General features: G+C 37.1%; 1 protein-coding gene across 1 annotated transcript in view; it reads right to left on the bottom strand.

Annotated features, from left to right (window-relative positions):
- Positions 1–413: 413 nt before the first annotated feature.
- CFH (complement factor H) overlaps positions 414–23,458 on the bottom strand; it is a 133,408-nt gene continuing 110,363 nt past the window's right edge. The window contains exons 16-22 of the mRNA XM_030936121.1: positions 22,236–22,418; positions 21,583–21,768; positions 18,396–18,569; positions 17,132–17,308; positions 15,559–15,735; positions 13,174–13,356; positions 414–807 (exon numbers count right to left, since the gene is read on the bottom strand). Coding sequence (XP_030791981.1) covers positions 593–807; positions 13,174–13,356; positions 15,559–15,735; positions 17,132–17,308; positions 18,396–18,569; positions 21,583–21,768; positions 22,236–22,418 — 1,295 coding nt within the window. The 3' untranslated portion in view covers positions 414–592. The remainder of the gene's footprint in view (positions 808–13,173; positions 13,357–15,558; positions 15,736–17,131; positions 17,309–18,395; positions 18,570–21,582; positions 21,769–22,235; positions 22,419–23,458) is intronic.

The raw sequence follows: 23,458 nt of genomic DNA on the forward strand, positions 1-23,458 counted from the left end.
GTATGTTTTTGTAGTAATATTCATATACCCAATTACATTTTAATTCCTCTTTATGATTAGTTTGCATTATTATGTGTGCTAGATTGGCATCTCATAGAAGTATCTACATTTCATCAGTTTTGGTGCATTTATGTATTGATATTCACTTTTGGTGCATTTATGTATTGATAAATAGTAATTACTTTTATCTTATTACCAACATGAGTTGAGACTTGACTTGGTTTTTACCTCTTTGGAAAGTGATATAATTTGGAAATCAGAGACAATGATATATTTTCCATTTACTGTAAAATAGTGAGCCTCAGAAGCTATGAAGGAAACTTTGAGAGATTTAAGAGTGAGGAACAGAAATAAAGTCTGAAAAATTGCATCTAATTTCTTGCCACAACAATTTTATGAACTAGACACAACAGTTAGTTTTCTAAGTTTTAATATGGTGCTTTAAAGAAGAGAGCCACCGGTCTAAGATTATAATTACATTTACACAAATTAACCCAAAAATGCACTAATGAATAAAAAGGAGTAAAACAATACTTAAAAAATGAAATTGAGAACTGATTTAATACTAAAGTTCTGAACAAAGGTGTGCATTTTATGATCGATAATAATTTTTTACACAAGTTGGATACTCCAGTTTCCCATCCTGACATGTTGTTCGCAATGCGTGAGAGTCTGGTGAAAGACGATATCCAGATCTACACACAAATTCAACTGATTCACCTGTTCTCGAATAAAGTTTCTTTTTGGCTGTCCATTTAAATGTTATGTTATATTTTTCCATAATTTCTGGGGATATTACACACGCATCTGAAAATAGAAAACAGTAAACATAAAACATTAAGTAGTATGCAAATCTTCATAGACTTTCAGGTTTTCAAGTAGTCAGGATGGTTGAGGAATTATTTCTCAAAACACTATCCAAACTGACTATGTAAAAACATCATATTGATTTAAATAAAATTAAAAGGGTACTCGATGTGAAAATGAGGTTCTATGTTTAGTGTCTGAGAATTAGAGGTGTATTATCAAAGATTCATTGCATCAATTGTCATTTTAGGATCCCTGCATTTTAGAACTTATCATTGCTGCTTTTGTTTAAGATATTGGTCAAAGGGTACAAACTTTCTGCTATAATATGAATAAGAACTTGGAATCAAACACAGAGATCTAGTGATATTTATAGCTAATACTATTATTTTGTTTATTTGAAAATTGGTAAGAAAGCAGATTTTAAATGTCCTCACCACAAACACACACACACATATGCACACACCCACCTGCACCCAATGACAAGCATAGATGATGAAGAATGTGCTAATTAATTTGACTGTGGTTATCATTATAGTATAAATACAGCAGAACAGCATATTGTCAAACATGAAAATATATTTTTAAATGTCAACAAAATGCTTTAAAATAAAATATATATAATAAGAAAAATGATTTTTATTTATTTTTATTATACTTTTTTAAAAATTTTATTTTATTATTATTATACTTTAAGTTCTAGGGTACATGTACATAACGTGCAGGTTTGTTACATATGTATACTTGTGCCATGTTGGTGTGCTGCACCCATCAGCTCACCAGCACCCATCAACTCGTCATTTACATCAGGTGAAACTCCCAATGCAATCCCTCCCTACTCCCCACTCCCCATGATAGGCCCCGGTGTGTGAAGTTCCCCTTCCCGAGTCCAAGTGATCTCACTGTTCAGTTCCCACCTATGAGTGAGAACATGCGGTGTTTGGTTTTCAGTTCTTGCAATAGTTTGCTGAGAATGATGGTTTCCAGCTGCATCCATGTCCCTACAAAGGATACGAACTCATCCTTTTTTATGGCTGCATAGTACTCCATGGTGTATATGTGCCACATTTTCTTAATCCAGTCTGTCACTGATGGACATTTGGATTGATTCCAAGTCTTTGCTATTGTGAATAGTGCCGCAATAAACATACATGTGCATGTGTCTTTATAGCAGCATGATTTATAATCCTTTGGGTATATACCCAGTAATGGGATGGTTGGGTCATATGGTACTTCTAGTTCTAGATCCTTCAGGAATCGCCATACTGTTATCCATAATGGTTGAACTCGTTTACAATACCACCAACAGTGTAAAAGTGTTCGTATTTCTCCACATCCTCTCCAGCACCTGTTGTTTCCTGACTTTTTAATGATTGCCATTCTAACTGGTGTGAGATGATATCTCATTGTGGTTTTGATTTGCATTTCTCTGATGGTAAGTGATGATGAGCATTTTTTCATGTGTCTGGTGGCTGTATGTCTTCTTTTGAGAAATGTCTGTTCATATCCTTTGCCCACTTTTTGATGGGGTTGCTTGTTTTTTTCTTGTACATTTGTTTGAGTTCTTTGTAGGTTCTGGATATTAGCCCTTTATCTGATGAGTAGACAGCAAAAATTTTCTCCCATTCTGAGGGTTGTCTGTTCACTCTGATGGTAGTTTCTTTTGCTGTGCAGAAGTTCTTTAGTTTAATTAGATCCCATTTGTCAATTTTCGCTTTTGCTGCCGTTGCTTTTGGTGTTTTAGACATGAAGTCCTTGCCCATGCCTATGTCCTGAATGGTATTACCTAGGTTTTCTTCTAGGGTTTTTATGGTTTTAAGTCTAACATTTAAGTCTCTAATCCATCTTGAATTAATTTTTGTATAAGGAGTAAGGAAAGGATCCAGTTTCAGCTTTCCACTTATGGCTAGTCAATTTTCCCAGCAACATTTATTAAATAGGGAATCCTTTCCCCATTTCTTGTTTTTCTCAGGTTTGTCAAAGGTCAGATGACTATAGATGTGTGGTATTATTTCTGAGGACTCTGTTCTGTTCCATTGGTCTATATCTCTGTTTTGGCACCAGTACCATGCTGTTTTGGTTACTGAAGCCTTGTAGTATAATTTGAAGTCAGGTAGCCTGATGCCTCCAGCTTTGTTCTTATGACTCAGGATTGTCTTGGCAATGTGGGCTCTGTTTTGGTTCCATATGAACTTTAAAGCCATTTTTTCCAATTCTGTGAAGAAGCTCATCGGTAGCTTGATGGGGATGGCATTGAATCTATAAATAACCTTGGGCAGTATGGCCATTTTCACGATATTGATTCTTCCTATACATCAGCATGGTATGTTCTTCCGTTTGTTTGTGTCCTCTTTGATTTCACTGAGCAGTGGTTTGTAGTTCTCCTTGAAGAGGTCCTTTACATCCCTTGTAAGTTGGATTCCTAGATATTTTATTCTCTTTGAAGCCATTGTGAATGGAAGTTCCTTCATGATTTGGCTATCTGTATGACTGTTACTGGTGTATAAGAATGCCTGTGATTTTGGCACATTAATTTTGTATCCTGAGATTTTGCTGAAGTTTCTTATCAGCTTAAGGAGATTTTGGGCTGAGACAATGTGGTTTTCTAGATATACAATCATGTCATCTGCAAACAGGGACAATTTGACTTCTTCTTTTCCTAATTGAATACTCTTTATTTCTTTCTCTTGCCTGATTGCCCTAGCCAGAACTTCCAACACTGTGTTGAATAGGAGTGGTGAGAGAGGGCATCCCTGTCTTGTGCCAGTTTTCAAAGGGAATTTTTCCAGTTTTTGCCCATTCAGTATGATATTGGCTGTGGGTTTGTCATAAATAGCTCTTATTATTTTGAGGTACGTTCCATCAATACCGAATTTATTGAGCGTTTTTAGCATGAAGGGCTGTTGAATTTTGTCAAAGGTCTTTTCTGTGTCTATTGAGATAATCATGTGGTTTTTGTCTTTGGTTCTGTTTATATGCTGGATTACGTTTATTGATTTGCATATGTTGAACCAGCCTTGCATCCCAGGGATGAAGCCCACTTGATCATGGTGGATAAGCTTTTTGATGTGCTGCTGAATCCGGTTTGCCAGTATTTTATTGAGGATTTTTGCATTGATATTCATCAGGGATATTGATCTAAAATTCTCTTTTTTTGCTGTGTCTCTGCCAGGCTTTGGTATCAGGATGATGTTGGCCTCATAAAATGAGTTAGGGAGGATTCCCTCTTTTTCTATTGATTGGAATAGTTTCAGAAGGAATGGTAGCAGCTCCTCCTTGTACCTCTGGTAGAATTCAGCTGTGAATCCATCTGGTCCTGGACTTTTTTTGGTTGGTAGGCTATTAATTATTCCCTCAATTTCAGAGCCTACTATTGGTCTATTCAGGGATTCAGCTTCTTCCTGGTTTAGTCTTGGGAGAGTGTAAGAAGTGTCCAGGAAATTATCCATTTCTTCTAGATTTTCTAGTTGATTTGTGTAGAGGGGTTTATAGTATTCTCTGATGGTAGTTTGTATTTCTGTGGGGTTGGTGGTGATATCCTCTTTATCATTTTTTATTGCATCTATTTGATTCTTCTCTTTTTTCTTCTTTATTAGTCTTGCTAGCGGTCTATCAATTTTGTTGATCTTTTCAAAAACCAACTCCTGGATTCACTGATTTTTTGGAGGGTTTTTTGTATCTCTATCTCTTTCAGTTCTGCTCTGATCTTAGTTATTTCTTGCCTTCTGCTAGCTTTTGAATGTGTTTGCTCTTGCTTCTCTAGTTCTTTTAATTGTGATTTGAGAGTGTCAATTTTAGATCTTTCCAGCTTTCTCTTGTGGGCATTTAGTGCTATAAATTTCCCTCGACACACTGCTTTAAATGTGTCCCAGAGATTCTGGTATGTTGTATCTTTGTTCTCATTGGTTTCAAAGAACATCTTTATTTCTGCTTTCATTTCGTTATGTACCCAGTAGTCATTCTGGAGCAAGTTATTCAGTTTCCATGTAGTTGAGCGGTTTTGATTGAGTTTCTTAGTCCTGAGTTCTAGTTTAATTGCACTGTGGGCTGAGAGATAGTTTGTTATAATTTCTGTTTTTGTACATTTGCTGAGGAGTGCTTTATTCCAATTATGTGGTCAATTTTGGAATAAGTGTGATGTGGTGCTGAGAAGAATGTATCTTCTGTTTCTTTGGGGTGGAGTGTTCTGTAGATGTCTATTAGGTCTGCTTGCTGCAGAGATGAGTTCAATTCCTGGATATCCTTGTTGACTTTCTGTCTCATTGATCTGTCTAATGTTGATAGTGGGGTGTTGAAGTCTCCCATTATTATTGTGTGGGAGTCTAAGTCTCTTTGTAAGTCTCTAAGGACTTGCTTTATGAATCTGGGTGCTCCTGTGTTGGGTGCATATATATTTAGGATAGCTAGCTCTTCCTTTTGAATTGATCCCTTTACCATTATGTAATGGCCTTCTTTGTCTCTTTTAGTCCTTGATGGTTTAAAGTTTGTTTTATCAGAGACTAGTATTGCAACCCCTGTTTTTTTTGTTCTCCATTTGCTTGGTAGATCATCCTCCATCCCTTTATTTTGAGCCTATGTATGTCTCTGCATGTGAGATGGGTCTCCTGAATACAGCAGACTGATGGGTCTTTACTCTTTATCCAGTTTGCCAGTCTATGTGTTTTAATTGGAGCATTTAGTCCATTTACATTTAAGGTTAATATTGTTATGTGTGAACTTGATGCTACCATTATGATACTAACTGGTTATTATGCTCGTTAGATGATGCAGTTTCTTCCTAGCATCGATGGTCTTTACATTTTGGCATGTTTTTGCAATGGCTGGTACCGGTTGTTCCTTTCCATGTTTAGGGGTTCCTTCAGGGTCTCTTGTAAGGCAGGCCTGGTGGTGACAAAATCTCTAAGCATTTACTTATCTATAAAGGATTTTATTTCTCCTTCACTTATGAAGCTTAGTTTGGCTGGATATGAAATTCTGGGTTGAAAATTCTTTTCTTTAAGAATGTTGAATATTGGCCCCCACTCTCTTCTGGCTTGTAGAGTTTCTGCTGAGAGATCTGCTGTTATTCTGATGGGCTTCCCTTTGTGGGTAATCCGACCTTTCTCTCTGGCTGCCCTTAAGATTTTTTCCTTCATTTCAACTTTGGTGAATCTGGCAATTATGTGTCTTGGAGTTGCTCTTCTGGAGGAGTATCTTTGTGGTGTTCTCTGTATTTCCTGAATTTGAATGTTGGCCTGCCCTACTAGTTTGGGGAAGTTTTCCTGGATGATATCCTGAAGAGTGTTTTCCAACTTGGTTCCCTTATCCCCCTCACTTTCAAGCACCCCAATCAGACGTAGATTTGGTCTTTTTACATAATCCCATACTTCTTGAAGGCTTTGTTCATTTCTTTGTCTTCTTTTTTCTTTAGGTTTCTCTTCTTGCTTCATTTCATTCATTTGATCCTCAATCGCTGATACTCTTTCTTCCAGTTGATTGAGTCGGTTACTGAAGCTTGTGAATTTGTCATGTATTTCTCGTGTCATGATTTTCATCTCTGTCATTTGGTTTATGACCTTCTCTGCATTAATTATTCTAGTTATCAATTCTTCCACTCTTTTTTCAAGACTTTTAGTTTCTTTGCGCTGGGTACGTAATTCCTCCTTTAGCTCTGAGAAGTTTGATGGACTGAAGCCTTCTCTCATCTCGTCAAAGTCATTCTCCGTCCAGCTTTGATAGGTTGCTGGCAATGAGCTGCGTTCCTTTGGAGGGGGAGATGTGCTCTTACTTTTTGAATTTCCAGCTTTTCTGCCCTGCTTTTTCCCCATCTTTGTGGTTTTATCTGCCTCTGGTCTTTGATGATGGTGACGTACTGATGGGGTTTTGTTGTGGGTGTCCTTCCTGTTTGTTAGTTTTCCTTCTAACAGTCAGGACCCTCAGCTGTAGGTCTGTTGGAGATTGTTTGAGGTCCACTGCAGACCCTATTTGCCTAAGTGTCAGCATCAGAGGCTGCAGAAGATAGAACGTTGCTGAACAGCGAGTGTACCTGTCTGATTCTTGCTTTGTAAGCTTCCTCTAGGGGTTGTACTCCACTGTGTGAGGTGTGGGGTGTCGGTCTGCCCCTAGTGGAGGATGTCTCCCAGTTAGGCTACTCAGGAACCAGGGACCCACTTGCGCAGGCAGTCTGTCCGTTCTCAGATCTCATCCTCCATGTTGGGAGATCCACTGCTCTCTTCAAAGCTGTCAGACAGAGTCTGCAGAGGTTTGCGTCTGCAGAGGTTTGTGCTGCTTTTTTTTTGTTGTTGTTGTTGTTTTTGATGTTTAGCTGTGCCCTGTCTCCAGAGGTGGAGTCTACAGAGACAGGCAGGCCTCTTTGAGCTGCTGTGAGGTCCACCCAGTTCAAGCTTCCCAGCAGCTTTGTTTACCTACTTAAGCCTCAGCAACGGCGGGCGCCCCTCCCCCAGCTTCACTGCTCTCTTGCTGTTAGATTGCAGACTGCTGTGCTAGCAATGAGGGAGGCTCCGTGGGCATGGGACCCTCCCGGCCAGATGTGGGATATAATCTCCTGGTGTGCTCGTTTGCTAAGACCCTTGGTAGAGTGCAGTATTGGGGTGGGAGTTACCCGATTTTCCAGGTGTTATGTGTCTCAGTTCCCCTGGCTAGGAAAAGAGATTCCCTTCCCCCTTGCGCTTCCCATGTGAGGGATGCCTCACCCTGCTTCAGCTCTCACTGGTCGGGCTGCAGCAGCTGACCAGCACCGATTGTCCGGCACTCCCTAGTGAGATGTACCCAGTACCTCAGTTGAAAATGCAGAAATCACCTGTCTTCTGTGTTGCTCACACTGGGAGCTGGAGACTGGAGCTGTTCTTATTCGGCCATCTTGCTCCACCCCCCCATTATACTTTAAGTTCTAGGTTACATGTGCACAATGGGCAGATTTGTTACATATGTAAACATGTGCCATGTTGGTGTGTTGCACCCATTAACTCATCATTTACATTAGGTATATCTCCTAATGCTATCCCTCCCCACTTCCCCCACCCCAGGACAGGCCCCAGTGTGTGATGTTCCCCATCCTGTGTCCAAGTGTTCTCATTGTTCAATTTCCACCTATGAGTGAGAACATGCGGTGTTTGATTTTCTGTTCTTGTGATAGCTTGCTGAGAATGACGGTTTCCAGCTGCATCCATGACCCTACAAAGGACATGAACTCATCCTTTTTTGGCTGCATGGTATTCCATGCTGTACATGTGCCACATTTTTGTTTTGTTTTGTTTTGTTTTGTTTTTGAGACTGAGTCTCGCTCTGTCACCCAGGCTGGATTGCCATGGCCGGATCTCAGCTCACTGCAAGCTCCGCCTTCTGGGTTTACACCATTCTCCTGCCTCAACCTTCCAAGTAGCTAGGACTACAGGTGCCCACCACCTCGCCCAGCTAGTTTTTATTTTTTTAGTAGAGACGGGGTTTCACCATGTTAGCCAGGATGGTCTCGATCTCCTGATCTCATGATCCGCCAGTCTCGGCCTCCCAAAATGCTGGGATTACAGGCTTGAGCCACTGTGCCCAGCCCCACATTTTCTTAATCCAGTCTGTCATTGATGGACATTTGGGTTGGCTCCAAGTCTTTGCTATTGTGAACAGTGCCCCAATAAACATACGTGTGCATGTGTCTTTATAGCAGCATGATTTATAATCCTTTGGGTATATACCCAGTAATGGGATGGCTGGGTCAAATGGTATTTCTAATTCTAGATCCTTGAGTAATTGCCATACTGTCTTCCACAATGGTTGAACTGGTTTACAGTCCCACCAACAGTGTAAAAGTGCTCCTATTTCTCTACATCCTCTCCAGCACCTGTTGTTTCCTGACTTTTTAATAACTGCCATTCTAACTGATGTGAGATGATATCTCATTGTGGATTTGATTTGCATTTGTCTGATGGCGAGTGATGATGAGCTTTTTTTCATGTTTCTGTAGGCTGCATAGATGTCTTCTTTTGAGAAGTGTCTGTTCCTATTCTTTGCCCACTTTTTGATGGGGTTGTTTGATTTTTTCTCATAAATTTTTTTGAGTTATTTGTAGGTTCTGCATATTAGCCCTTTCTCAGACAAATAGATTGCAAAAATTTTCTCCCATTCTGTAGGTTCCTGTTCACTCTGATGGTAGTTTCCTTTGCTGTGCAGAAGCTCTTCAGTTTAATTATATCCTATTTGTCAATTTTGACTTTCCTTGCCATTGCTTTTGGTGTTTTAAACATGAAGTCCCTACCCATGCCTATGTGCTGATTGGTGTTGCCTAGGCTTTCTTCAAGGGTTTTTATAGCTTTGGTCTAACACTTAAGTCTCTAATTCATCTTGAATTAATTTTCGTACAGGGTGTAAGGAAGGGATCCAGTTTCAACTTTCTACATATGGCTAGCCAGTTTTCCCAGCACCATTAATTAAATAGGGAATCCTTTCACCATTTATTGTTTTTATCAGGTTTGTCAAAGATCAGATGGTTGTAGATGTGTGGTATATTTCTGAGGCCTCTGTTCTGTTCCATTGGTCTATATCTCTGTTTTAGTGTCAGTACTATGATGTTTTGGTTACTGTAGCCTTGTAGTAGAGTTTGTAGTCAGGTGGCGTGATGCCTCCAGCTTTGTTCTTTTGGCTTAGGATTGTCTTGGCAATGCAGGCTCTTTTTTGGTTCCATATGAACTTTAAAGTAGTTCTTTCCAGTTCTGTGAGAAGAAAGTCATTGGTAGCTTAATGGGGATGGCATTGAATCCATAAATTTCCTTGGGCAGTATGGCCATTTTCACCATATTGATTCTTCCTATCCGCGAGCATGACATGTTCTTCCATTTGTTTGTGTCCTCTTTTATTCCATTGCACAGTGGTTTGTAGCTTTCATTGAAGAGGTCCTTCACATCCCTTGTAAGTTGGATTCCTAGGTATTTCATTCTCTTTGAAGCCATTGTGAATGGGAGTTCACTCATGATTTGGCTCTCTGTCTGTTATTGGTGTATAAGAATGCTTGTGATTTTTGCACCTTCATTTTGTATCCTGAGACTTTGCTGAAGTTGCTTATCAGCTTCAGGAGATTTTGGGCTGAGATGATGGGGTTTTCAAAATATACAATCACGTCATCTGCCAACAGGGGCAATTTGACTTCCTCTTTTCCTAATCAAATACCCTTTATTTCTTTCTCCTGCCTGATTGCCCTGGCCAGAAATTCCAACATTATATTGAATAGGAGTGGTGAGAGAGGGCATCACTGTCTTGTGCCCATTTTCAAAGGGAATGCTTACAGTTTTTGCCTATTCCATATGATATTGGCTGTGGGTTTGTCATAAGTAGCTCTTATTATTTTGAGATACATTCCATCAATACCGAATTTATTGAGAGTTTTTAGCATGATGGGCTGTTTAATTTTGTCAAAGGCATTTTCTGTATCTCTTGAGATAATCATGGGGTTTTTGTCTTTGGTTCTGTTTATATGCTGGATTCCTTTCATTGATTTGAGTATGTTGAACCAGCCTTGCCTCCCAGAGATGAAGCCCACTTGATCATGGTGAATAAGCTTTCAGATGTGCTGCTGGATTCGGTTTGCCATTATTTTACTGAGGATTTTTGCATAGATGTTCATCAGGGATATTGGTCCAAAATTCTCTTTTTTTGTTGTGTTTTTGCCAGACTTTGATATCAGGATGATGTTAGCCTCATAAAATGAGTTGGCAAGGACTACCTCTTTTTCTATTGATTAGAATAGTTTCAGAAGGAATGGTACCAACTCCTCCTTGTACCTCTGGTTCAATTCGGCTGAGAATCCCTCTCGTCCTGGACTTTTTTTGGTTGGTAGGCTATTAATTATTGCCTCAATTTCAGAGCCTGTTATTGATCCATTCAGGGATTCAACTACTTCCTGGTTTAGTCTTGGAAGGGTGTATGTGTCCAGGAATTTATCCATTTCTTCAAGGTTTTCTAGTTTATTTGCACAGAGGTGTTTAGAGTATTTTCAGGTGATAGTTTGTATTTCTGTGGGGTCGGTGGTGATATCCCCTTTATCAATTTTTATTGTGTCTATTTGATTCTTCTCTCTTTTCTTCTTTTTTAGTCTTGCTAGCAGTCTATCAATTTTGTTTCTCGTTTCAGAAAACCAGGTCCTGGATTCATTGAGTTTTTGAAGGGCTTTTTGTGTATCTATCTCCTTTAGTTCTGCTCTGATCTTTATTATTTCTTGCCCTCTGCTAGCTTTTGAATGTGTTTGCTCTTGCTTCTCTAGTTCTTTTAATTGTGATGTTAGAGTGTCAATTTTAGATCTTTCCCGCTTTCTCTTGTGGGCATTTAGTGCTATAAGTTTCCCTCTACGCACTGCTTTAAATGTGTCCCAGAGATTCTGGTATGTTGTATCTTTGTTCTCATTGGTTTCAAAGAACTTCTTTATTGCTACCTTCATTTCATTATGTACCCTGTAGTCATTCAGCAGCAGGTTGTTCAGTTTCCATGTATTTGAGCAGTTTTGATTGTGTTTCTTAATTCTGAGTTCTAGTTCAATAGCACTGTGGTCAGAGAGACAGTTTGTTATAATTTCTGTTCTTTTACATTTGCTGAGGAGTGCTTTACTTCCAATTATGTGGTCAATTTTGGAATGAGTGTGATGTGGTGCTGAGAAGAATGTATATTCTGTTGCTTTGGGGTGGAGAGTTCTATAGATGTCTATTAGGTCCGCTTGGTGCAGAGATGAGTTCAATTCCCAGATATCCTTGTTAACTTTCTGCCTCATTGATGTAATGTTGACAGTAGTGTGTCAAAATCTCCCATTATTTTGTGGGAGTCTAAGTCTCTTTGTAAGTCTCTAAGGACTTGCTTTATGAATCTGGGTGCTCCTGTATCGGGTGCATGTATATTTAGGATAGTTAGCTCTTCTTTTTGAGCTGATCTCTTTACCATTATGTAATGGCCTTCTTTGTCTCTTTTTATTTTTGTTGCTTTAAATTCTGTGTTATCAGAGACTAGGATTGCAATCCCTGCCCTTTTTTTGTTTTCTATTTGCTTGGTAGATCTTCCTCTATCTCTTTATTTTGAGCATATGTGTGTCTCTGCGTGTGAGATGGGTCTTCTGAATACAGCAAACTGATGGGTCTTGACTCTTTATCCAATTTGCCAGTCTGTGTCTTTTAATTGGACCATTTAGTCCATTTACATTTAAGGTTAATATTGTTATGTGTGAACTTGATCCTGTCATTGTGATATTAGCTGGTTATTTTGCTCATTAGTTGATGCAGTTTCTTCCTAGCATTGATGGTCTTTACATTTTGGCATGTTTTTGCAATGGCTGGTACCAGTTGTTCCTTTCCATGTTTAGTGCTTCCTTCAGGAGCTCTTGTAGGCAGGCCTGGTGGTGCCAACATCTCTAAGCATTTGCTTGTCTGTAAAGGATTTTATTTCTCCTTCACTTACGAAACTTAGTTTGGCTGGATATGGAATTCTGGGTTGAAAATTCTTTCCTTTAAGAATGTTGAATGTTAGCCCCCACTCTCTTCTAGCTTGTAGAGTTTCTGCTGAGAGATCTGCTGTTAGGCTGGTGGGCTTCCCTTTGTGGGTAACCCGACCTTTCTCTCTGGCTGCCGTTAACATGTTTTCCTTCATTTCAACTTTGGTGAGTCTGACAATTATATGTGTTGGAGTTGCTCTTCTCAAGGATTATCTTAGTGGCATTCTCTGTATTTCCTGAATTTGAATATTGGCCTGCCCTGCTAGGTTGGGGAAGTTCTCTTGCATAATATCCTGCAGAGTGTTTTCCAACTTGGTTCCATTCTCCCTGTCACTTTCAGGTACACCAGACAGATGTAGATTTGGCCTTTTCACATATTCCTTTATTTCTTGGAGGTTTTGTTCATTTCTTTTTACTCTTGTTTCTCTAAACTTCTCTTTATTTTTTGTTTTTAATGAGATGGAGTCTCATTCTTGCTCCCAGCCTGGAGTACAGTGGCACGATCTTGGTTCACTGAAAGCTCTGCATCCTATGTTCATGCCATTTTCCTGCCTCAGACTCCCGACTATCTGGGACTACAGTTGTCCATCACCATACCCAGTTATTATTATTATTATTTTGTATTTTTAGTAGAGATGGGGTTTCACCATGTTAGCCAGGATGTTCTCGATCTCCTGACCTCCTGATCTGCCCACCTCGGCCTCCCAAACTGCTGGGATTACAGATGTGAGCCACTGCGCTCAGCCCTAAAGAGAAAAATTTCTATACTTTCTAACATAAATATTTGGTAGGCAAGCATTCAGCAGAATGGTTGTTCAATAATCTGTGATTATTTTGTTACAAAGAGTGAAATTTCAGACCCATCACACTGATTTTTCCTGGGTCCATGTGGATATTAAAGTACTTACGTAAGCATTTTGGTGGATCTGACCATTGTCCGTTTCTACATGTTATTCGCTTGTTACCCTCAAGTTGATACAAGTCCTGGCATTTGTACTCAACTGATGAATCTGGAGCATATACTGACAATGGGAATGAAGTAGTATCTCCATTGTCAATAGGTGGAGGGGGGCCACATTTTCCTGTAGAATCTAAAAAACATCATTTCATCACTTAATTTATTGTGAGAGGAAATCAAACTATGAGTTCAAATAAGGCAAATACAAACACAGCACTTTATATAATATGAACAGTTTTGTGATTTCTGCTGAAAGAAATGAATCCTGGAAGAAATTTTAACCATTTAAACTGGAAGTAATGTATTTAAGTTCTTTTCTCCTACTGAAAGAAGACATAAAACATTATGACATATTGTTCCTTACAGTGGAAAAGGATTAAGAAACGTCTTTCTGAATGAATATATGCTAAACATAGAAAACTATGACTGAGGACGTTTCTTATTTTATATTCAACATTCTTTGGAGTAACACTAAAGGACAGAGGTTTTTAAATTGATAATGGTTTTTAAAAATCCCATATGAATTATAAAATGGAAAAGCATGATAAAAATTCTTTAAAAACAATGAATATACTTAATAATACATTGGGAGCTGACAGCCAAATAAATCTGGGAACTTGAACAAAGAGCAATATAGATTTCCTGCTCTGAAAATAGACTGAAAACAAAAAACTGAGCTGAGACATTCAGAAAAATACAACAACAAATAATGCAGATGCAGAAATAGAAGAAAAAGAATATTGGGCTGGAAAAATGAATAAATAAAGTGATGCCTGAAAACTTCCCATTTTTACCATAAGGCATAAACTTATATTTAAGAAGTTGAGTGAACTCCAAAGATTATAAACACATTGGAATTTATACCAGTATACATTTTTTAAAAAAACTACTTAAAAAAAAAAGAAAAAAAAATCTTGAAAGCAGCTATACAAATCTATGCCTTTCCTCGAGGGGATCAACAATTCCAGTGATGGTGAGCTTTTCATCCATAACCATGTGGTACAGCTTTCAAGTGTTTAAAGAACTGTCAACTTCAAATTTTATATACAGTGACAGTATCCTTTACAAGTAAAGGGGTAAATATTGACATTCTTAGAGACAAGGAAACCAGGAGAATTTTTCTCCAGTAGACCTATGCCTAAAGATTAAGTAAAGGAATTCTTCAAATTAAAATAAAATGATAAAAGTAAGAGCTTGAGACTTTAGGATACTGAAAAAAATAGAATATTACAATAGATAAAAAGAGGAGTAAACATAACAGGATACCTTTTTCCTTATAAGTTTTTTCCATTATGTTTGATATTTGAAGCAAATAAGTTTAATGTGGTGCTCAGTGTATGTACAGAAAGTACTAATGGCATTTACACTTAAAATGTGGAGAGTATAAATGGATCTACATGAAAGTACAGTTTCCATATTCCAATTGAAGATTTTAATGTCAGTACCAGTAGACAGTAATATATTATTACATGTATATAGTATTAGCTAGAGCAACAATTTTTTAAAAGGAGGAGAAAAGCTATACAGGAGATACACTCAAAAACAATACACAATACATATGAATCAAAATTAATCTCTTTAATAATTTTCCCCAAACAGAAGAATAGGGAAATAGAACTGAAACTGAGAGGAAACAGACAGAAACAAATAAATGACAGGGGCTTAAGTCTTATGCATCAATAATTGTTCTAAGTGTAAATGGTCCAAGTGCATCAGTTAACAGATTATGAATGGAAAACTCACTTCAATATAAAATATAGGTAGAGTCTAAGTAAAATAGTGAAAAAAATAGACAAAACATTAATTTTAAAAAATAAAAGTGGGTAAGATACAATTTCCTTTGTTGGTTTCCCTTACTTCATGTCTACATATTAGAATGACCCAAGACTATGTGATTAGACTTTTTATTATAAATACAGTCAGTCACACACCTTGAAATAAAATCCATATACTGAAGATGCCCATATTTATATCACAATCTATGATCTCTCTTCAACTGCCTGTTCCATATCTTAGAATGCACACCACTTATGACTGTCAAATGCACATAATGTATCTTTTATTACATGTATTCCTGAGAAGAACTAAGTGTTGTAATGCTTAAGATACTTTTTTTTCAGGTTCCAAGTCTTTTAATTTGGCAGAATCTTTCTCGAAAATAATATACGCTATTACTTGTGCTCTGTTGACAAGAAGAATTGAATTTTAAGCACCATCAACCATTTTATTTGCATTTGAAAAATCTATTAATAAAAATTACTTCTTTTAATTTAAATCAACATATTTTAACCTTGCTATACTCCCCCAAAATATTAAAGGAAATATAATACTCTGCCTTTGCATTGAGGTGGTTCTGTCCAGTTTCCATTTATACACATCACTTCTTCATCTCCAAACATTTCATAAGGGCTCCTACATTCATAACGTACTCTCTCACCAGATGCATATTTACTCATCTGTCTCGACACTATATGAGCATTTTGTACTCTGGGAGGATTCACACAGGAAGTGTCTGAATAGGAAAAAAGAAGTAGTTCCACCTCGTGTTCATTTTGAGTAGCAAATCAACTAATACAATTACACATATATTTCAAGATGAATTTAAAATAAGTAGATAATGTCTTATCAAACATTTTGTTGATTTTGAGAAATTTAAATGTAACATTGAGGAAAAGACATAAAACTATTTTTTGTAAGGTACAAGCTTTGATGTTTTAAATTTCTTCTTCATCCTATGCTAGAACATTGTTAGACCTTTTTTTTTACCTTCTGGAAACCCGTGTGAATGAAAGTTTTCCTGGATATCTCTCTTTGAGTTTGAGTACAATAAACATTATCATTTCTATTTATTTAACATTAATTCATAAAATGCAAAAAGCATATACAGATTATGTGGTATTGGATTGTGCTTTGCAATCATCCTGCTTATACATTTTAGCCTCTTAAAAATAAACATAAATAGACATTTTCTTGGCGAATAAGCAAAGAATTAAAAACACATTTTGAAAATGACCCAAGTTAAAAGAGATGAAGGATGGTTAATCAAAGGATCCAAATTGGAGATGTGGAAAAATAAAAGAAAATAAGTCTACAATAATAAAAATAACTACAGATAATTTAATTGCCAATGAATAAGGATACTATGCTGAACAACGCAAAATTCATCAGAGAGTTTCACGTCCATGTGTAGTAATAACAGGCTATAGCAATGCTTCTCACACAGAAGTGTGCATAGAATTCCCTCAAGGGGTTGGTAAAACAGTTTCAGGGTTCTATTTCGAGACTTTTGATTCTGTATGTCTAGAATGAGCTCATGGAATTTTACTTTCATTTCAAACAATCTCCAAGATGATGATGCCACCGGTTTAGCAATCACACTTTGAGAATTATTGAGCTAAGATTAATCATCAAATACTCAGTTCCATCTTTTTATTTTTAGGCATATGCCCATTTTGTTCTGCCCTAGAAACTTAATTTATGTCCATTTTAATGATGTTAGAGGTAATTCTATATTTTATTGCCTACGACAGTCTATATAAATAAATTGTACTTATATATTTATTTTTATATGTATTTATTTTTTGTAGATGGAATCTCGCTCTATCATCCTAGGTGGAATGTAGTGGCGCAATCTTGGTCCACTTCAATCTTCACCTCCCTGGTTCAAGTGATTCTCCTGCCTTAGCCTCCTGAGTAGCTGGGACTTCAGATGCATGTCACCATGCCCCACAATTTTTTTGTATTTCTAGTAGAGATGGGTTTTCACCATGTTGGCCAGGCTGGTCTGGAACTCCTGACCTGAAGTGATCCACTTACCTTGGCCTCCCAAAGTGTTGGGATTACCGGCGTGAGTCACTGGGCCGGGCCCATGCATTACATAAATAAATTTTTAAAATTCATCAAAGTACCTCTGCATGTTGGCCTTCCTGTCCATCTGCTATTAACGCATATTACAGTACTGGGTCCATCCATTTTGTAATTTGTTGCACAAGTGTAAGTCACTTGCTCACCAGACTTATATGAATCCTTCTTCTCTCCCATGGGTATGGCATTTTCAAAGCTAGGTAAACTGAGACAATCTGTTTCTGAAATAGGAAAAATATGTATTTGTTCAGTAAATCTTTAAAAACAGGTTACATACAATGAATGTAATGTATTCTAATAATAGCGATATATAGAATCAATGAATACTGTACAACATTTTTCTAACTTGAGAAAATATACTAACCATTTTCTCTTAATTACATTAAATTCTTCTAAATCTATTAAAAATACAAGATAGGAACGATATTAGAAGCCTCAAGAGATATTGGTAGCCATAGCACTTGAGATTACACATTTTTTGGTTCACATTATTTTTTGTCCATATTTGCCACCTGGTATGGTTAGGCTTTGTGTCCCCACCCAAATCTCATCTTGAATTATAATCCCCAGGTGTTGAGAGAGAGACCTGGTGGGAGGTGATTAGATCATGGAGGCAGTTTCCCACATGCTGTTCTCATAATAGTGAGTGAGTTCTCACAAGATCTGATGGTTTAATAAGTGTTTGGAAGTTCCTCCTTCGCTCACTCCTCTCTCTCCTGCCACTTTGTGAAGAAGGTGCCTGCTTCCCCTTCAATGGTAATTGTAAGTTTCATGACCCCTCCTCAGTCATGCAAAACCGTGACCAATTAAAATTTTTTCTTTTATAAATTACCCAGTCTCAGGAAGTTCTTTACAGCAGTGTGAGAACGGAATAATACACCAATTATGCATATATTGTATGTATTATTTCCAAATGTTTTGCTCCCTCCAAATGTGAAATACTTATAATAATTTTGTAAATATTTTAGAAAATATACTTATAGGGAGATTGTTGATAAACTGACAGAAGATTGAATAATGATGAGATTGATGAGTAGAAGCAGCTGCGCCCTAAGAACAGAGATGAGAAGTCTGAGACTATACATCAGAGGATGTTTAAAGTTCACACAAGATGATGTGAAAATGAACCAATTTGGCTTATAAAGTCAAATGTTTTAATTACTAGAGTTATAATTTCCCACAACAATCTAGAATATTCAAGAAAACCTTATGAAATTCTAGAGTCACTGTTTTCTTTCTTATTGGTACGACTTACACTTTGAATGAAGAATATTTATCATATATATAATAAAATTCAATACACCATACTTATGCATGATGGAGGGCGAGACCATTTTTCTCCTAAGCATTTTGCAATTGCAGGCCCATCAATTCCAAAACCTTCAGAACATTTGTACGTAACTTCTTCTCCATACTGAAAACTGTCTGACGTGTGAGCTACAACACCATGAGAAATCTCAGGTGGAGATTTACAAGGAAGGCCTAAAAAATAAAAAAACAATGAATTCAGGTTTCACTAACTCAGAAATTTAATTTTATGTGCCTGTTTTTATATTAAGTAGTTTCATTTGAAAATATACAATACAGGAGCTACTATGACATTACAGAGAAGTACACAAATGTTTCCTAAAACCAGCCTTCTGGTGTCTGTCTATCTATCCGACTGTCACCAACTGAGGAAGGACTTGAAACTAAAAGTAGCAATATATTTCAGAAAGATATCTTCAATGTCTCGGTAAGCAATGCCTCTGTAAACTTACTAGTGATAATAAGATACACATTGAGGTTTAACGGTTCCAGGTAAAACATAATGTACTGTAGAAAATCAGAAGGGGCATTGTGGGAAGGATGTAAAAGAAGTTTTAAAACATAGTGGCAAAGCAAACATGACAACTTGCAGAACAGGTTTGGCTGTGTCCCCACTCAAATCTCATCTTGAATTGCAATTGTCATAATCCTTATGTGTTGTGGATGGGACCCGATGGGAGAAAATGGAATCATCAAGGCGATTATTCCTCTGCTGTTGTTCTCATGATACTGCATGAGTTCTCCTGAGATCTGATGGTTTTATAAGGAGCTTTTCTGCCTTTTCTTTGCACTTCTCCTTCCTGTCATCATGTGAAGAAGGACATGTTTGCTTACCCTTCCACCATGGTCATAAGTTTCCTGAGGCCTCCCAGCCTTGTGGAATTGTGAGTCAATTGCACCTCTTTCCTTTATAAATTATGCAGTCTTTGGTAGTTCTTTAGAGCAGTATGATAACAGACTAATACAGTAAATTGGTACTGCAGAGAGTAGGGTGTTGCTGTAAAGATAACCAAAATGTGGAAGCAACTTTGGAACTGGATAACAGGCAGGGGTTAGAACAATTTGGAGGGGTCAGAAGGAGACAGGAGAATGTGAAAATGTTTGGAACTTCCTAGGGAATTGGAGGGCTCAGAAGACAAGAAGATGTGGGAACGTTTGGCACTTCCTAGAGGCTTGCTGAATGGCTTTGACCAAAATGCTTATAGTGACATGGACAATGAAGTCCAGGATGACGTTGTCTCAGATGAAGATGAGGAACTTGTTGGAAACTGGAGTATAGATCACTCCTGTTATGCTAAGAGACTGGTGGCATATTGCCCTGCCCTAGAGATCTGTGGAACTTTGAACTTGAGAGAGATGATTTAGGGTATATGGCAGAATAAATTTCTAAGTGGCAAAGAGCTCAAGAGGAAGCAGAGCATAAAAGTTTGAAAAATTTGCAGCCTGTAAATGTAATAGAAAATAGAACTTCATTTTCTGGAGAGAAATTCAAGCCTGCTGCAGAAATTTGCAAAAATAATAAGAAGCCAAATGTTAATCACCAAGACAATGGGGAAAATATTTCCAGGGCATGTCTGAGGCCTTCATGCCACCCCCACCCATCACATACCCAGAAGCCCAGGAGGGAAAAATGGTTTAATGGACCTGGATCAGATCCCTGCTGCTCTATGTAGCCTGAGGACATGGTGTCCTGTATCCCAGCTGCTTCAGCTCCAGCTGTGGCTAAAAGGGGCTAACATGCAGCTTGGTCCATTGCCTCAGTGGGTGAAAACCCCAAGCCTTGGTGGATTACATGTAGTCTTGGCCTTGTGGGTGCACACAAGTCAAGAATTGAGGTTTGGGAACCTATAACTAGGTTGCAGAGGATATACGAAAATACCTGGATGTACAGGCAGAAGTTTGCCGCAGGGTTGGGCCCACATGGAGAACCTCTGGTAAGCCATTGAGAAAAGGAAACCTGGGGTCAGAGCCCTCACACAGAGTCCCCACTGGGGCACTGTCTTGTGGAGCTGTGAGAACAGGGGCACAATTTTTGAAACCCCAGAATAGTAGATCTATTGATAGCTTGCACTATGCTTCTGGAAAAGCCACAGACACTCAATGCAAGCCCATGAAAGCAGCCAGGAGGGGGACAAAGCCACATCTGCCCAAGGCTGTGAGAGCCCACCTCTTGCATCAGCATGACCTGAATGTGAGACATGAAGTCAAAGGAGATAATCTTGGAACTTTAAGGTTTAATGACTACCCTATTAAATTTCAGACTTCCATCAGGCATGTAGCCACCTTGTTTCAGCCATTTCCTCCCTTTTGGAATGGAAGCATTTACCCAATGCCTGTACCCCCATTGTACCTAGGAAATAACTAGCTTGCTTTGGTTTTACAGGTTCATGGGCAGAAAGAACTTGCCTTGTCTCAGATGAGACTTTGGACATGAACTTTTGAGTTAATGCTGGAATAAGTTAAGATTTGGGGGACTGTTGGGAAGGCATGATTGTGTTTTGAATTGTGAGGACAAGAGACTTGGTATGGGACACAGTGGAATGATAGGATTTGACTGTATCCCCAACCAAATATCAATTTGAATTGTAGTTCCCATGATCTCCACGTTTTGTGTGAGGGACCCAGTAGAAGATACTTGAATAATGGGAGCAGTTACCCCCATGCTTTTGTTCTTGGGATAGTGAGTGTGTTCTCATGAGATCTAATGGTTCTATAAGGGGCTTTTCCCTCTTTGGTCAGAACTTCTCCTTCCTGCCATCATGCATTTGCTTCTCCTACCACCATGATTGTAAGTTTCCTAAGACCTCCTCAGCCATGCAGAACAGTGAGCCAATTAAACTTATATATATATATATATATATATATATATATATATATATATATATATATATATAAATTACCCATTGTTGAGCAGTCCTTTATGGCAGTATGAGAATAATACAGACAAGTTTAATTTCACTAGATATTAATTTTTAATGCCAGTATAAATAGTGACTCTACCATGAACAAATAAAATTAACATAAATAGAGTAGATTCCATCATGTAAAAAGTATTTTAATGGCATAATGCATACATAATTTTATATAGTCAGTAATCTCAATTATTCTTTCCCCTCATTTGATAACAAGAGATTATTTTTAATGAATTCTACTGTAAGCAGAAATTGAGTATTCATATTGTCCTAACCTTCACACTGAGGTGGAGTACTCCATTTTCCCATGTAGCATGTTATTTCATTTTCTTCAGATAGCCAGAAACCATATTCACAAGTATAACTCAATTTAGTCCCATGTGCATAACTTTCTTGTGAAGACCTGGATGAATTAATTGTTCCATGCTCTATCTGAGGTGGTTGTGAACATGGAATTTTTTCTAAATGAAGAATGAAAATCAAAGGCTCAAAAACAAATAAGATACTTAAATTGACATATAAAATCAAACACTATTTTGGATTCTAAAGTGAGTATAATTTGAACAAATAAAATTATTTAAAAACAAAAACTTATTAGAAACTTGCAAAGATACATTCCTCTACCATATATATGTTACCATCCTCTTGTTCAATAATCCTCTTCATTCATGTCTTGTTCATCATGACAATTAAAATATGCATAAATGGAAATGTTATCTAATATTTACAAAATATTCCAAACATTTGGCTGCATTTTGTTCAAAAAATTGAAAGAGTGGTGATTGATTGATGTGCCTAGGTCCTAATTTATTTTGTCAGGATAAAGTAACAGATATAGAGAAAGAACTTCTCTCTTGTTTACATGAAGCACAAGAGAATATTAACCTCATTTGAAAGAATTATGTAAAATAAATTACACACTACTGACCAACACAGTGTGGTATTGACTGCCATCTTCCATCTTGGCATGTAATTTCTTCTCCTTCTTTAATTAGATAATTTTCTTGGCAAAGAAGAGATACTTTTTCTCCATCCCGATAATTCAATGTGGTTGTCATATTGCGAGAATTGGGAATCTGAGGTGGAGGTGGGCATAATTGTATTTGTGCCACTAAAAAATATTAAAAATATAATTAATTTTATAATAAAAATTAAACATAAAAATATTAAAATTAGGCTTTTAGTTTAAAAATAACAATTTATATGATTAAAATAGAATCAATAGAAAAATTCAATAACTATGTTTCATAAATTATCACATATTAATTATGATGTTCTTTTATGTAGATATTATACTTTTCAACTGTGTAACAGTTACATTAAACAATGGAACTTTTGGCTTGTATTCTCATAGACTTTCTTGTAGTTTTTTTGTATATATTTTGTTTAACAAATTTTGCATAATTTATGTAATATCAATTTCAATTATTTTGAGCCTTTAGAAAGTTTTAATAGAATTACACACTCTTAAGTACATGTATTAAATAAAAATTGATATATATGACCAAATACATTAGGATTGGATTAAAACCCTCACAAATTTTCTGCCAATGGAATCTTATTAGCCAGAAGTAGAATTATATTTAGTTAATAATCAATTTGGTACTGACACTTGGCCAATATAAGCATTAAATATAATCATTAGTATTTATAGTGTGCTATTTAAAACTTGAAACTCCAATAGAATTTTTATTTTCTAGCTTATCTGTACTGTTTAGGTATATTTAAATGGATGTTATGCACCCAGTTTAATGCATTGCACAGCCTGGCTTTAGTTATATAATCACATATAAAGACACCTTTGTAAGCTCACAGTTAAGCTCTTGTTAAACTGTGATACACCAGAAATATCTTATTTTTTCATAATATGAAAATGAAGCATGTTCTGTTTGACGGGGGAGTTTAGAAGCATCTGGCAGCATTCAGCACTTTATTATCCCTTGATCTTATTTTCTCCTATCATAGAGTATGCTCTACTTCACCTAAAGCTTTCTGTCAGCATACTCCAGGAAATTATGGCAATGATTTCAAGAGTCTGACATTTTGTTATCAATTCAGGGAGATGTTTGGGTGAATAAAACTTCATTAAAGGTTATTGGTAATGTCAAGTTTTCTTTTTTCACCTATGATAATTAAAGTATTTCATATTTA

The sequence above is a fragment of the Rhinopithecus roxellana genome, chromosome 8, assembly GCF_007565055.1.
Source record: "Rhinopithecus roxellana isolate Shanxi Qingling chromosome 8, ASM756505v1, whole genome shotgun sequence".
Classification (NCBI taxonomy): domain Eukaryota; kingdom Metazoa; phylum Chordata; class Mammalia; order Primates; family Cercopithecidae; genus Rhinopithecus; species Rhinopithecus roxellana.